Raw genomic sequence first — 15384 nt, forward strand, 5'->3', positions numbered from 1 at the left:
CCACACCGGAGAGAAGCCCTACAAGTGCAGCGACTGCGGGAGAGCCTTCACCTCCAAGTCACAGTTCAGAGAGCACCAGCGGGTCCACACGGGCGAGAAACCCTACGTGTGCGCCGAGTGTGGGAAGGCTTTCAACGGCAGGTCCAATTTCCACAAACATCAGATGACTCACACGAGAGGGAAGACCTTTGCCTGCCACACATGTGGGACCGCCTTTGGCCAGAAATCAGAGCTGATGACACATCGGAGAACTCACGTCGGACAGAGGCCTCACGCATGCGGGGACTGCGGGAAATCCTTCAGTAAGAAACCACAGCTCCAAGTGCACCGGCGAATTCACACGGGAGAGACGCCCTATGCGTGTCCTCAGTGTGGGAAGGCCTTCAACAACAGATCCAATTTTAATAAACACCAAACAACTCATACCAGAGACAGACCTTACGAGAGCAGTTACTGCATGAAAGGCATTACCCAGACATCCGTTCCCAGTATGCATCAGCAATAACATAAAGTGAAACAAAGTCTAAATTTCTCGAAGGAAAAAAAAAATCTCCGTAGAGTCTGATTCAATTGAATGTTAACAGAAGGACCCCCGGAATGCGCTGCATTGTTGCAAAGGTACACCTTGTTTTATATGAAGGAAATCACTTAGACAAGAACATTTAACAATGAGGGGAAGTGTCCATATTCGTACTAACCTCGTCAAGGATTATAAAACTCTCTTGGGAAGAAACCCGGACTAACCTTGAGAAAAGTGTCTCTGTAGAAAGTAGTACAAGAGGGGCGCCTGGGTGGCTCAGTAGGTCAAGCATCCGACTTCGGCTCGGGTCATGATCTCGCGGTCCGTGAGTTCGAGCCCCGCGTCGGGCTCTGGGCTGACAGCTCAGAGCCTGGAGCCTGTTTCCGATTCTGTGTCTCCCTCTCTCTCTGCCCCTCCCCCGTTCATGCTCTGTCTCTGTCTCAAAAATAAATAAACGTTAAAAAAAAAAAAAAGTAGTACAAGATAAAATTTTGCCAGATTTTTTGATAAATGCATAAATGTGATTTTGTGATGTATACTGGTCTTCACGGGGCACCTCTTCTCTTACACGACTAGCCCAGCTCTCCCCTCCCCACTTCTTTCCACCCCCACCACTTGTGGCGAGCATCTCCGTAAATAACCAGCGTCAGCCTTTCGGTGTGGACTTTTTCCCATTTTTATACAGCCTCCTGGTCACTTCCCCAGGGTCAGCAAACTGGCCGTTGGCCACCCGGGTTTTTTAAATAAAAATTTTACCGGACACAGCCACGTTCATCTGTTTGTGTATGGCGGGCGTGAGTAACCCGTGGCGGAGCCCACGTGGCCCGCAAAGCCGAGAATATTTACCCTCCGGCCCTTACGGGAGATTGCCAGCACCTGGTGTCCGCACACACCCATCCCTATGCTCATAATCCTACACCTGTGTCGGAGCTCTGTCCTTGGTTCTGTCAGTATCGGATCCTGTCACAGGCGTGTGTGCCTCGTTCTTCTCGAGCTGCAACACGTCCGTTCGGTGGCTGCACCATATGCTGTAGGGTGAACACGCTCTAACATATTCAACCAGCCTCACGGGTTTTACTCTTTCCCACTTTTTTTTTTTGCTACAAGAAAAGAGTAGCATAGTGTGGTCGGACACAGGCCCAGGAGCCAGGCACCTGTATCTGATCCTACGTCAGTTGGGCAAGTGTTTAATTCCTGGGTTTCAGAAGGACGATGCCAACGTCCTTTTGTGAGAAGTAAACAGGTAGGTCCGTGTTAAGCACTTGGAACCAACAGATGCGTGGAAGTGAAAGGCGGGGGAATAAGGCTGGTGGGGAGAAGTGAGTAAAATCAGCCCTCCTTAGTAAGAAACCAGGTGGGAGCTCTGGTCCCGGGGATTCTGTTCCAGCCTCCAGCAAACCCTCGGCTTGGCACTGGGGCTCCTAGGGCTGTGAAGTTGATGTCCATGGGGAGGCTGGTGTGGACGGGCTGTAGCTCCTTGGAGAGCAGCCTGGAGCCCTAGGAGTTCATGCCACCTGCAGCTGACTGGGGCCAAAAAGCCAGGATGGGGGGAGGGGCGGCCACACGAGCCCAGGACTTAAGGACCGCCCAAGACAGAACATTCTACCTCCAACCCCAGTTTACCTCTGGTGGCTCTGCTCCTGGCAGAGGTCCCGGCCCTCCGGCAAACGGTGGTGGCCGGAGAACAGACGGGGTGGTAAGAGGAGCGTCTTTGCAGCCTTACAGGGGGGAGGCCAGGTGGCCTGCACCCCCCACGCCGTGGAGGGACCTGCGGCTCCCTGTGGGCTCCTCAAGCAGCACCCCCCCCCCCCCCCCGGCAGCCATGTCCTCATCATGATCCCAGCCCCGGTGGGAGTTGGGGAAGCCGTTTATCCTCAGGTAGCGAATGGGGCACGGGGCAAACATGCCTCCGAGGAAGCCACAGTAGGGGAGCCTGGAGAGGCAGAGAGAGCTGGAAGCCCGGAGTTTCAGGCAACAGGGCCCTGGCCCTGGCTTTCTATCCCTAAGCTTTATTTCTGCATTCCCCCTTCTCCATTCACCCCGGTGATAACCTCTCCCCTGACCCTTCGGGTGACCCCTTCCCTGATCTTGCGGTCGCCCTTCCTCTGCCTCTTCAGACGGGTCCTCGACCCCTGGGATCTCCCCTCCTCTAAATCCTCTGACAGGCCCACCTGATGACCACTTGATGGCCCTTTCTCCCCAGATCCCTAAGAACACCCTTTCCTGCCCCCTGGCCAGCCCCTCCTTTCATACATTCCTCTTCTCTGGCTTTTGTCATGACCCCCTCTGTCTACCACTGGACCCCTGTGACACCTGCATCCAAAAGGAAGGTTCTTCCCTGTCTCCCAGGATTTTCCCCGCCCCATCGTCCCAGAGTCGGCCCCAGGGATCAGGGCCTGGACCTTACAGATGGGCAGGGTGGCGTCCAGGGAAGCGCAGGGTCTGGCCAACCGTCCCCCACAGGCGGCCCCCTCCCTCCATCCACTCATAGCTGGACTCGTCTATACCAACAGACACAAGGGTGGGGAAGATGTCACAGATGTAGAGGTCGCTGTCATCCTCTGGGAGGAGGTTCACATGGTGGAAGGAGGCAGTCTTATTCCTCTGTGCGGCCTGCCCAGCGCTGAAGGCGGTATTGTGTACCTGGGATGGACGGAGATGCTCAGTGCTTCCTCACCAGCAGGCAGGAGCATGCCCCCACCTGCCAGGCCCCTCTTCTCCCCTTTCCAAGTACCATTCTCTTGCCTGGACTCTCTTCCCACCAGAGCTGGCAAACCCAGACCCGTCCACAAGGGCACAGTTCAAAGGTTCCCTCCCATGGAAAACTTTCCTTGGATTCCCACCCCCATCCTGGGCAGGGTCACTATCTTTAGCCACCCAGCTCTGCCTCCTTGGCCACGTTCAGGGTTCTCAAGGATGATCCCCTGCAAGAGATCATCTGAGGGAGGCAGAGATTAGGGTGAGCAGGGACCACCTACATTTAAGTTTGTTTATTTTGAGAGAGAGAGAGAGAGAGAGAGAGAGAACGCACAAGTGGGACAGGGGCAGAGAGAAAATCCCAAGCAGGCCCCACGCTGTCAGCATAGAACCTGACTCGGGGCTCAATCCCACAAACCGTGACATCATGACCTGAGCCGAAATCAAGATTCAGACGCTTAACCAACTGAGCCACCAGGCGCCCCCATCATGACCACCTTAATCATTACCGTCACCACTGTCATGTTCATCATCAGCGCTAATTAGCACTGTCACCACTATCTTCATCATCTCCAACACCATCGACACAGTCCCCTCCCTCCATCACTATTACCATCGCCATCCTCACCGCCGACAGCAGCAGCATCTCAATCATCACCACCAACAGAATCACCATGATCATTAGCACTATCGTTACTGAGCACCTACCATGGGCCAGGCCTTGGCCTCGCAGCTTTATAATGTCATTAACTCAGTGAATCCCTCCTGCAGCCCAGTGATGGAGGTGTTATGATCATCCTTGTCTCATGAATGAGAAAACAGTGGTGCAGAGAAGTTCCCCAAGTTCATACATGATTATACTAAGTGACAATGTGATGGGTGGATGATGGATAGGTGGACAGACAGATGTATGGACGGATGGACAAACGGACGGACGGACAGATGACTGGTCCCACACTCTGACCACACAAGTAGTAATGGGCAAGGCTGGGATTCAAACAAACATCTAAGGGACTCCAAACCCAGTGCTTTAAGTGACCGCTTGGCTTCACTGCCCAACCTGGCCAGCCCTGGTCTCAGGGAGACTCAGACTTGGCAGGACTGAGCCTTTCTGAGAATCATTTAAGCTGATCCCGCACTCGGCCAGTCTATAGCTCAGGCTCTGACTTCCCCCAGTTCAAGTTCTTCTTGGCTCATAAATCCAGCCCCACAGGCACTCTCTGGCCCAGACACTGTCAGCCCAGAGACTGAAGACTTCAGTGTTGACTCCACAGCCATGTTCAGACCCATCTTCTCGCCTCCGACCCTCCCCTTTCCGACTGCACCTGATTCACCATGTGTATGGCACTCTGTGGGAAGGGGTGCGGGTGGAAGGGCAGGTGCTGCTGGTGCCAGACTTGCCCGTAGTAGGGCACCGCAACTGTGTGCAGCCACGTCCAGCAACCAAGTGGCCAGTACTGGCCTCCCAGCTCCAACCAGCAGGTTCTTTCCCACCACCTCCATCGTCACCTCCACCATCAGGTTCTCTGGGATCGTCCCCTTCAAGGGGCCATCTGAGAGTGGCAGGGATGGTCAGGGCCCTGTCCCACAACCCCCACAACCTAGCTGGGTTCAATCATGTCCCCCCAAAACCACGTCCACCAGAGCTTCGAAATGTGACCTTATTTGGAAACTGGGTCTACACAGATGTAGACGTTAAAATGCGGAAGTATCGGATTGGGGTGGACCCTAAATGCAACGACTGGTGTCCTCATAAGAAGGCCATGTGAAGACCTGGAGAGAAAACGGCCATGGAGGCGAAAATTAAAGTGATGAGCATACAAGCCAAGGAAAGCCAACAGCCATCAGAAGCTAGGGGAGGGACATAGGATGGTTTCTCTCTGAGCATCCAGAAGGAACACCCTGCTGACATCTTGACCTTGGACTTCTGGCCTCCAGAACTTTGGGAGAGTAACTTTTTTTTTTAAAGGTTTATTTATGATAGAGCAAGTGTAAATGGAGGAGGGGCACAGAGAGGGGGACAGAGGATCTGAAGGGGGCTCTGCACCGACAGCAGCGAGCTCGATGCGGGGCTTGAACTCACGAATTGTGAGATCATGACCCAAGCCGAAGTCAGACGCTTAATCGACTGAGCCACCCAGGCACCCCAACTTTCTATTGTTTTAAGGGTGCCTCCCCTGGGATGGTTCTCAGACCACCCACTCTCCCTACATTTAGACTGCCCTCCTCGGTTCCCTTTCACTGAGGGGGTTCGAGGGGTGACCCACCCAGCCCCCTGCTGTGGCTCCTCCCCCTCTCTCTAGCAGCCGGTATTTTTGCCAAAGATGCCACACCAGTATCTCCTAGCCAAAATGCCCTTCTTACAGCTGGACCCTTCCCGAAACTCCCGACCCAGATACAAGTTGAGAGCTGATGACTGTTTAAAGACCCTAAGTTCTGGGGCGCCTGGGTGGCTCAGCCAGTTGTGCATCCAACTTCAGCTCAGGTCATGATCTCGTGGTTCGCGAGTTCGAACCCCACGCTGGGTTATGCACGGACAGCACAGAGCCTGCTTCGGATCCTCTGTCCCCGTCTCTCTCTGCCCCTCCCCCGCTCTCCCTCTCTCAAAAATAATACAAGTTTTTAAAAATAAATTTAAATTTTGTTTTTAATTACAAAAAAAACAAAGACACTAAGTTCTGGGGTGGGTGGTTCTGATGCAGCAACACATGATCAGCAAAAACTCTCCATCACCTCTGGGGCCACCAGCCCTGTAACTTCTGCTTCCAGGGCCTGCCCTGCTCCCCAGGGAGTCCGGCCAGCCAGAGGCAGGGCTGGGGAGTGTGGGACGCCCCAACAAGCTTACTGATGTAGGGTAGGATGGGGGGCAACTGGGCAGGTCCTCCTTACTGGTGTCCACAGGGGGGATCTGGCTGTGGATTCTCTCTCCTGCTTGCTTTCTCTCTCTCTGCACCCCACTTCAAAATAAACTTTAAAAAAAAAGGGGGTGGAGGAGGAAACGGATCAAGAGTAAAGAAACAGAGACTAACTCTGGGCAGTAACACTTAAATGGAGCCCTGGAGGACGAGGAGGAGGTGGAAAGGTCCAGAGGTGGGCGGGGGGGGGAGGGTCAAGGGGCATCGAATGGTTACACACAGGCCGGTGTCCTTGTCAGTCCACAAGCACACTTTTAGATGAAGCAAAACATTATCTCGTTGGATCTCAAATGTGGGGCAAGACACGAATGTCATCGGCGACAGAAAATCCTTAAAATTTTGGAGCCCTGAAACGAGAGTCCAATTTCAGCTGCAAACTCTCTGTTGTGGGACAGGCAGAAAGAGCTACCCACTGGCAGAATTTCTCTTCAGCTTTCCAGCTGGAAGGACAGCTTACAAAGGAGCGTTGTTGATAGAAAACCACTCCTGGATTCGGACACCCCTCCTTTAAGCAAAGCGAGAAGAAACAAAGCCCCCAAACATGGCGGAAAAGCATCCCATTCACACATAGAAGACAACGGATCGTCAAGTGCCTCTCGGGAACCTCAGCTGGATTTGGTGCTGCCCTTTGGGACCAAAACCAGTGTCTGAAGCATCCTGGTAGACTTGCCCCAGCAGCCATTTATGAATGTATTTGCTGGGCTCAAAACAGCAGGGCTCACCTAATGCCTGTTTCCCAGCTGGGAATGCTGCGGGTGTGGACGGTGCCCTAGTCCTGCCATGCTGGCTGGTGTCCAGCTGCTATGTAAACCGAGCAGGTGCCAACAGAGACTTGGAGGTGACTGTTTCCCCTTTCTAGGCAGGGGGTCAGCGAACTTGTACGAACGAGGAGTTTTCCATGGTATATGTGCTCTTGGGAGCATGATTATTATTATTATTATTTTTAATGTTTATTTATTTTTGAGAGAGAGACAAAGAGCAAAAGCAGGGGAGGGGCGGAGAGAGAGGGAGATACAGAATCCAAAGCAGGTTCCAGGCTCTGAGCTGTCAGCAACAGAGCCCGACGCAAGGCTCGAACTTACAAACCGCAAGATCATGACCTGAGCCATAGCCAGATGCTTAACCGACTGAGCCACCCAGGCACCCCTATTATTTTTTTTAATGTTTGTTTATTTTTGAGAGAGAGAGCCCACAAGTGGGGGAAGAGCAGAGAGAGAGAGTGGGGGTGGACACAGGATCCGAAGCAGGCTTTGCGCTGACAGCGAGCTTGATGCAGGGCTTGAACTCACCAACCGTGAGATCACGACCTGAGCCTAAGCTGGATGCTCAACCGACTGAGCCACCCAGGCGCCCCAGACATGATTCTTCACACAGGATTCAGCTGCATCTGGTGGTTTCTGTGGAGCCCGCAACTAAGCAAGTGTGGATACGTACCATCTTGACGTCAGAACACCCAGAACCCCTCAGACCCACATTTCCACACTTCCTCCTCCTCCTGCGGGACAGGAAAGGCTGCTATCAGAAGTGTGGTTTGTCTCCTGGAGTGCCCAGTAAACATAACCCCTCCCTCTCCACAGGCACTGTAAAGCCTGCGAGTTTTGTAGACTATGAGCCACCATTTTCTCGTTCCTCGTTTTATCACAAATCCCTATTGCAAGTACAGAGGTTATGACTTAAGACAGGGTGTTACTGTTATGTGGGCTGTTGGTGGCAAAAATTTAACTGTGAACAATGATTTCCTTTATTTTTATTTTGAGAGAAAGAGAGAGACACAGGGAGGGAGGAAGAGAGAGAATCCCAAGCAGGCTTCGTGCTCAGCAGAGTCCGACTCGGGGCTCGATCTCACGACCGTGAGATCATGACCTGAGCAAAAATCAAGAGTCAGACGGGTAAACAACTGAGCCACCCAGGCGCCCCAACTATGAGCAATTATTTTTTTTAATGTTTATTTTTGAGAGAGAGAGACAGAGACAGAGTGTCAGCTGGGGAAGGGCAGAGAGACAGGGAGACACAGAATCCAAAAGAAGGCTCCAGGCTCTGAGCTGTCAGCACAGAGCACGACTCGGGGCTTGAACTCAGGAACCGTTGAGATCATGACCTGAGCCGAAGTCAGATGCTTAACCAAGTGAGCCACCTAGGTGCCCCTGAACATTTTTTTTTTTTTTTAAAAGAACTTGGCAGCATAACTGTGTGACTATAGGTGTGAAAGCCTAAGAGTGTGTTCCTGTTACTTCTTCAAAAAACAGAAAAGGATCCATTCCACTAGTGTTGAAAGGTGAACCAGCTAGGATAAAATCAATTGCATATGGTTTCCCAAAGTTATGTAAGATTTCAAGAAAAAAAGTCTAACGTCTTAAACAGCAACCTTCACGCATGTTATGTGACTCAAATTAGCACACCCCCATTTTCCAAGTGACAGGTTTCCAAGTTTCATTTAATAAGGTGTATGTGCGTTTGGAGAAAGCAGGCTGTCTGGCTGCCATGTTGTGTCTGTACATCCCTTAAGAGCCTATTATGACCCAGGAGACCCAGAGTCTCCCCCAAGGAGTCTGGACTCTCTGGTTCCGCCCAGGAAGTAGTCCCTTCCTCCTGGAGGGTTCCTAACATACTCCCCGCCCCCAGCTCTGTTTTTGGAGTCAGGCTGAGGGGGGCTGTGGTTTGAGGATGACAATGCCTAGCGTTCTCTCTGCCCCAACCCACGTTCATCAGGTCCCTCTTTCACGAAAAGGGAGAGGGCCTCTGGCTGACCTGTCACACACACTGCTGACCCTCCCAGGCCCACACTCTCCAGAAAACACATGGCCAACCAGAGGGAGGATGCTGAAACCAAGCCGTCCGGAAGCCCCTCATTCCCAAGAAACTCTAACATTAGAAATGTGGTTCTTCTGTAAGAATGAAACCTATTTTCTTCTTCACGGGGAAGTTCTCTTTCGGGCTGGATCTGATAGGCTCAGACATACATGCCCCAGACCAGACTGTGTGTTCACTCTAAAGCAACCCCTGAGCTTCTTGACGTACGTCCAAGAAGGTGGGAAACGTATCTGTATGTACAGACCCTGTTTTGTCTAAAAGAGGTCTTCAGAGTGGGGGGTATACACAACTCCCCACACAGGCCTGTACGTCTACTCTACTCCTCGAAGGTGACTCCTGGTCCATGTCGGGACATCCTGTATTCAGAACAACCAAAGCATTACAGCTTAGAGGAGCTAATTAAAAAAAAAAAAAAAAAAATTAACTGGAATGTTTTCAGGGACAAAGTTTTCAAGTGACACCGAATAAAACATTCAGGTAAAAAACTAATGATCCCCATTAGACATGGTGTGCATTTTTCTCTTAGGTACTTAAAGCTTATGTGAATCATGTCATAAAATAGTCATTCTATTAACAAACAATCCCCATCTCCTGTCACCTCATACAATGTATAATGACTTCTGGCTCTGAGTGACAAGAAAAAAATTTAATGTTGAAAAATGTCAGATGTCAATTTAAATTTTTAAAAATATTTGTTTATCTATTCATTTATTTTATTCTATTTTTTTAAATACATTTATTTATTTTTGAGACAGAGAGAGACGGAGCATGAACGGGGAAGGGTCAGAGAGAGAGGGAGACACAGAATCTGAAACAGGCTCCAGGCTCTGAGTTGTCAGCACAGAGCCCGACGCGGGGCTCGAACTCACGGACCGCGAGATCATGACCTGGGCTGAAGTCAGCTGCTTAACCGACTAAGCCACCCAGGTGCCCCTCTATTCGTTTATTTTAAAAGAGAGAGAGAAAGAGTGCATGCGTGTGCAGGGAAGGGGCAGAGAGAATTCCAAGCAGGCTCTGTGCTGTCAGCGCAGAGCCAGATGCGGGGCTCGATCCCACAACCCTGGGATCACGACTTGAGCCGAAATCAAGAGTCGGACATTCAACTCCCAGAGCCACCCAGGCACCCCAACAATTTCCCCTAATCTAAACCAACGCTAAGCTTCTAGGTTTTATAAACTAATGTAATCCACAAAGGGAGTCCTGACCTTAATCGAACACTAATCCAGTGTGGATCCATTTCATCTTCAAAGCCACCCTTTGATTTCACAGATAAGGGCACTGAGGTCTAAAGTCACTCAGATGTAAGAAAAGAGCATGAATCTGAGTCTAGGCCTATGTGTGATTCCAAAGTTCTTTCCACTGCCTGGTTGAGGGTGTCTTGGGGGCTGAAGGTGTCAGAGGTCAGGAAAGGCTTCCCCAAAGAGGTAGCATTCTGGGTAGTTCCAGAAGGGTAAGTAGGCATTCAACACCAATGCCAAGTGATGGAAAGGCACTCTAGGCAGAGGGAGAAGGAGTCACCAGAGAGCTTGGCACGCGTAAGTAGCAGAGGTGATGGCAGCCAAATCTACGGAGCACTTACTGTGGCCCAAGAGCTGTTACAAGTATTCATCAAGTGTGCCCTCTTTTCAACCTCAGGACTACTGACATTTTGGGCATGTTAGTTCTTTGCTATTGGGGCTGTCCTGTGTGTTTGAGATTTATAACACTGCTGGATGCCAGTATGCCTCAACCCCAGGTGTGACAACCAAAACTGTCCCTGCCAAATGTCCTCTGGGGGCCAAAATCATCTCAGATTGAGAACCACTGCTCTCATCATGTGAAGGCTGTACCATTATTATTTCTACCTTACAGGTGAGAATATGTAAGCTGTCCACAGTTACACAACCAGGTTGGTAATCCCACGATCAGAACCAAGCTGTTCTGTCTTTAACCACAATACCACGTGGCAAGTTTCCTGCCTGGGCTTCATGCTCACTGGGGTACAGATCACAGTAGGGGACAAGAAAGGAGAGGTAAGCCAGCAACAGCTCAGCAAGGGCCTTGAGTACCTTGCCTGTTCTGTACGAGGCCTTGTGCCTAGACGCTGGGACCCAGATGCAAATCCAACCGAAGCCCTCTTTCAAGGAGCTCCCAACCCAAAGAGACACTGAAACAGTCACAGTCACAGCCCAAGGTGACGGGGCCTCTGACAAAGTGAGCCTAGAGGTGGCTTGTTAACGCAGTGCAAGGTAGGATGGGTCCCGAAGTCTACCTGGAAAAAGTACATCCACGTGGCTACTCGGATGACGAACAGGAATCAGTGTGGTGGGGAGGAGGGGGGAGGGAGGGAGGGTCTTCAGGAAGAGAGGACAAAACGTGCAAACACCTGGCAGAAAAGTTACTTCGCTGGCGATTGTGGGGGACCTGCCAGAATCTCGGGGATGGGAGAGGCTAAAAAGTCATCAAGGGCATGGTTGCAAACACCAGGCTGAGGGATTTGACCTTACCCTGCAGGTGATGAGAGCTAGTCATCTGCCCTCTCCAGAAACCCCCAACACCAACTTACAGTCTTTTCCACTGGAATATTGATTAACATGTTGCAGCAAACAAAACATAAAAATGTTTGCAAAACATCCGTGAGGAACCTCTGCCCAAACTGTGCCAGCTTGCTGGTGAATGTGGCCACTAAGGACTACAGGGACTGGTCCCATTCTCAACACTCCCAACCACTGCCACCCCAGGGAAGTGACATAAGGGACCAGCACACCCCCACCCCAAACACTTATTAAGCACCAAGCACTGACCTTCATGCTTTATATGATGTTTTTAAATATACTTTTTAATGTTTATTTACTTTTGAGAGAGAGAAAAGGAGAGACAGAGCACAAGTGGGGCAGGGGCAGAGAGAGAGAGGGAGACACAGAATCTGAAGCAGGCTCCAGGCTCTGAGCTGTCGGCACAGAGCCTGACGCGGAGCTCGCACTCACGAATCGCAAGATCATGACCTGAGCCGAAATCGGTCGCTTAACCGACTGAGCCACCCAGGCACTCCCAAGCTTTACATGTTAACTCATTTACCTCTTTATCCCAACAACTGCTTTATCACCCCCACAGAGGACACTGAGGCACAGAAAGGTTCAAGGTCGCATGACTAAGTAAGTGGCGCAGGCTGGCTTTCACATCCTCTCGTTGCCAATGACGTCTAGTCTTGAGGGTAATCCTTGTTCTTAACTTCTCACTCAAAAGCATACAGGTGGTGTTGAGATCTACTCAAACATTTCATTAGAGAAACTTGCAAAGTAGGAGACTAAAACCAACACAGAAACACCTGAATTTGTATACCAGTTTTGAGGCAGAAAAATGAATGCACATCACAGAAGAACACCACTCAGGCCAGCGTTCCTCGGCTTTGGCACTATCGTTTCAAACTGGATAATTCTTTGCAGTAAGAGGCCAGCCTGTGCACACTGTATTCAGCACCACACTTGGCCTCTACCTACCAAACACCAGTCCCACCCCTGCCCTGGTCCGTGGTTGTGACAACCAAACACGTCTCCAGATAGTGCCAAATGTTCCCTGGGGCACAAAACCACCCCAAACTGAGGACTGGCTTAAAACCTGTCAGTTTTGAAACTTCATCTCCTTTCTTGAAAAGAACTATTAGGCTTGGTCCCCAAAGAGAAGCCGACCTTGATTAGGAGAATTAAATGGGAGGAGAATAATGAAAGTTTACTGTTTGGCGCATACACACGTGCCATATTAACTCATTTATGTTCACAAACAGCCTGTGGGGCAGCCTCTGTTGTTAGGCGCACTTTACAGAGGAGGAATGTGAGACGGTACGTGCCGAGCACCTGCTAATTGCTCAGCGAGCGCAGTTCTTACCCCCATGTCCTGGCTAGCGGCACTTGTAACCTCTGGGTTCCCGCAGCCCCTGACATCTGGTCCCTCCACATCAAGCTTCATCACCCTCAACTCCCCACCCAGGCATGACACTCCTGTGTCCCCGAGGGCAGGACCCGGCACACAGGAAGCCTCAGGAAATCACTAACGTAGGAGCCCGATAACCAGGGTTCAACCCTCGCGACAGCTTCAGATACTCAAATGTGCCCCAGCACCCGGGAGAGTGCTCGGTTTTTTGCTTTCGGAGGCTTGTGCCCTCGGAAACCCTCCGTGTCTTGGGGCTCACCTGTCCTCCATCTCGAGCTCTGCCTTCAACTCCACAAGGCTGGAGGTACGCGCACTCTTCCGTGCGCTACACCTGAGCGTAGCTGCCCACTGGGTTCCGGCCCCAGCCCGGTACCCGCGTGGGGAACCGCAAACCGCCCGTTGTCGGCTCCGCGGACGCAAGGCGCCCCCAGCCCGCACCGCCGCGGCTCTGGGAACCCGCGCGCACCCACTCCCACGCCTGCGGGCGGAGCGCATAAAAGCCCACTTCGTGCACCCTGCGCCGGGCGCCGCAGCCCAAGCCTTGCAATGTGAGGTTGCACGCGCGGCCTCTCCCTTGCGTGCCCTTATCCCTCTCTTCCCCCCACCCCGACAACTCTCCAGTCGCACCATAAATTCTATCATACTTCCATAAGAGCAGAAAATCTGGAAAGCATTCATTCCTTCTCTAGAATAAAGTGCACAGTATACGGCGGCACACAGAAATCAGACGGCCCACCTGTTCTTGCGCAGGCGCAGACGGGAGACGTGCCGGCCTGGCCGGGAGCACTCTGGGAGCCTTGGGCGGAGAGCGTGACGTCACGGCGAGGTGGGCAGCGTGTGCGCCCAGCTGGTCTCGCAGCTGAAGGCGATGCGGGCCAAGCCGCCGCGCCGGCACCTGGGAGTCGTAGGCGGGTAAACCCAAAGCCTTCTGGGAATCGTAGTCCCTCTACAGGCTTCCGCGTTTTCTCGGAGCCTGGACTTCCCAGCGCGGGTTGTACTCACGTGAGTTTCCCCTCCTCAGCGGGCCGATCTCCGCTCTTTGTCGTGCTGCGGTGTAGGAGTTGAGGGTCTCCATCTTACCTTCCCACAAATTCCGGTAGGCATCCCTGGAGAGATGGCACCGCTCTCCGCGATCCTCCAACGCCTGTGTCCGGTGCCCCTGCTGACCCGCTTTGGAGCCTGTCTAGGTTCTGATTCCTAGCTTCCACCCTCAACCTGAGGGCGGTTCGAACGCAGCCTCCTCTGCCCTGGTTACAATCTAGAGTGATCAGGGCTGGCCTGGGGGGGTGTCAGGCGGCCATGAGAGCCCAGAGGAGGCGCCAGACCCAGGTCAGGTTTCAGGAAAGACTTCAGAGCAAACAAAGGACCTCCAAATTACCATGCCCAAACAAAGTTACAGATTCTCTGGACTAAACCTACACCTTTCGCAATATTTCCCTATTCTTCCTTCTTTCCCACGTCCTCCCCATGAAATGGTCCCACTATCCTTGCAAGTGCTGAACGCAGAACCTTGAAGTCATCAGTCCTCTGTTTCTCTCATCTACTGCCTCGTTCAACCAAGTCTCGTGTGAGTCCAACCTACTCTATTTCCAGAAGAGATCCAGAATCTGACCACTTCTCTCCACTGCCTCTACTCAGCCCTTAGCCACATTACGGCTCATCTGGACCATTGTAGGAGCCTCCTCACTGGTCTACCGGTGTCTGCCCCACGCCACTCCACTCTCTGTTCCCACGCAGCAGCCTGAGGCATCCTGTCAAAATATAAATCACATCCTATCACTCCACAGCTTTCAGCCATCTAACGGTTCTCAGCTGATTCAGAATAAAATCCAACCTTTTCACCCTGCCAACCTCCAAGCCCCCGGTCTCCTCTTGTCCTCACCCATAACTCACTTTCCAAACAACTGAATATAGGCCCTTCCCTTCAGGTCCTTTGCCTTTGCTATTAACTATCTGGAACATTCTTCCCACCCTGATCTAATTGCCTGACTCCTTCTCATCCTTCTGGCCCCAGCTCAGAGGATAATTCCCTCATATTACTCCTTATATTTGTCAAGTGTCTTGGTTATTTACTTATCATGGGTTGGCTCCTCCCCTAGAACGTCGTGCCTGCAACCTTTCCTATTTTGTTCACTGCTGTTCCAGTATCGAACGCATTTTGGGTAGATGGGAGGCAATGAATGGATACCTGTTGAATGAAGGAATGAATGATGAAAAGCTTACGCTGAGACTTGAAGGTGCCAATCCTGCACATGTGCTGGGAGAGGGATCCAGGCAATGGGTATATGCACTTTGGGCGCTATTCAGGCAGGCTTCCCGGAGGCATCGACCCCGCAATCCGGAATCCGCACGTAACCTGCCTCCCCTCTCTCCCTGTCCAGGGGCAGCCAACTCCTCCCCGCCCGCCCGCCCGGAACCCGCGATGCCCGCCCCGCAGTGCGCCTCCTGCCACGCGGCGCGCGCCGCCCTCCGCCGCCCGCGCTCGGGCCAAGCGCTGTGCGGCGCCTGCTTCTGCGCCGCCTTCGAGGCCGA

General features: G+C 52.1%; 1 protein-coding gene across 1 annotated transcript in view; it reads left to right on the forward strand.

Annotated features, from left to right (window-relative positions):
- The window catches only part of ZNF175 (zinc finger protein 175), a 37735-nt gene extending 36864 nt beyond the window's left edge, over positions 1–871 (forward strand). Inside the window, exon 6 of the mRNA XM_040458031.1 lies at positions 25–871. Coding sequence (XP_040313965.1) covers positions 25–505 — 481 coding nt within the window. The 3' untranslated portion in view covers positions 506–871. The remainder of the gene's footprint in view (positions 1–24) is intronic.
- Positions 872–15384: the final 14513 nt, after the last annotated feature.

The sequence above is a fragment of the Herpailurus yagouaroundi genome, unplaced genomic scaffold (assembly GCF_014898765.1).
Source record: "Herpailurus yagouaroundi ecotype Mexico unplaced genomic scaffold, PumYag 220, whole genome shotgun sequence".
NCBI lineage: Eukaryota > Metazoa > Chordata > Mammalia > Carnivora > Felidae > Herpailurus > Herpailurus yagouaroundi.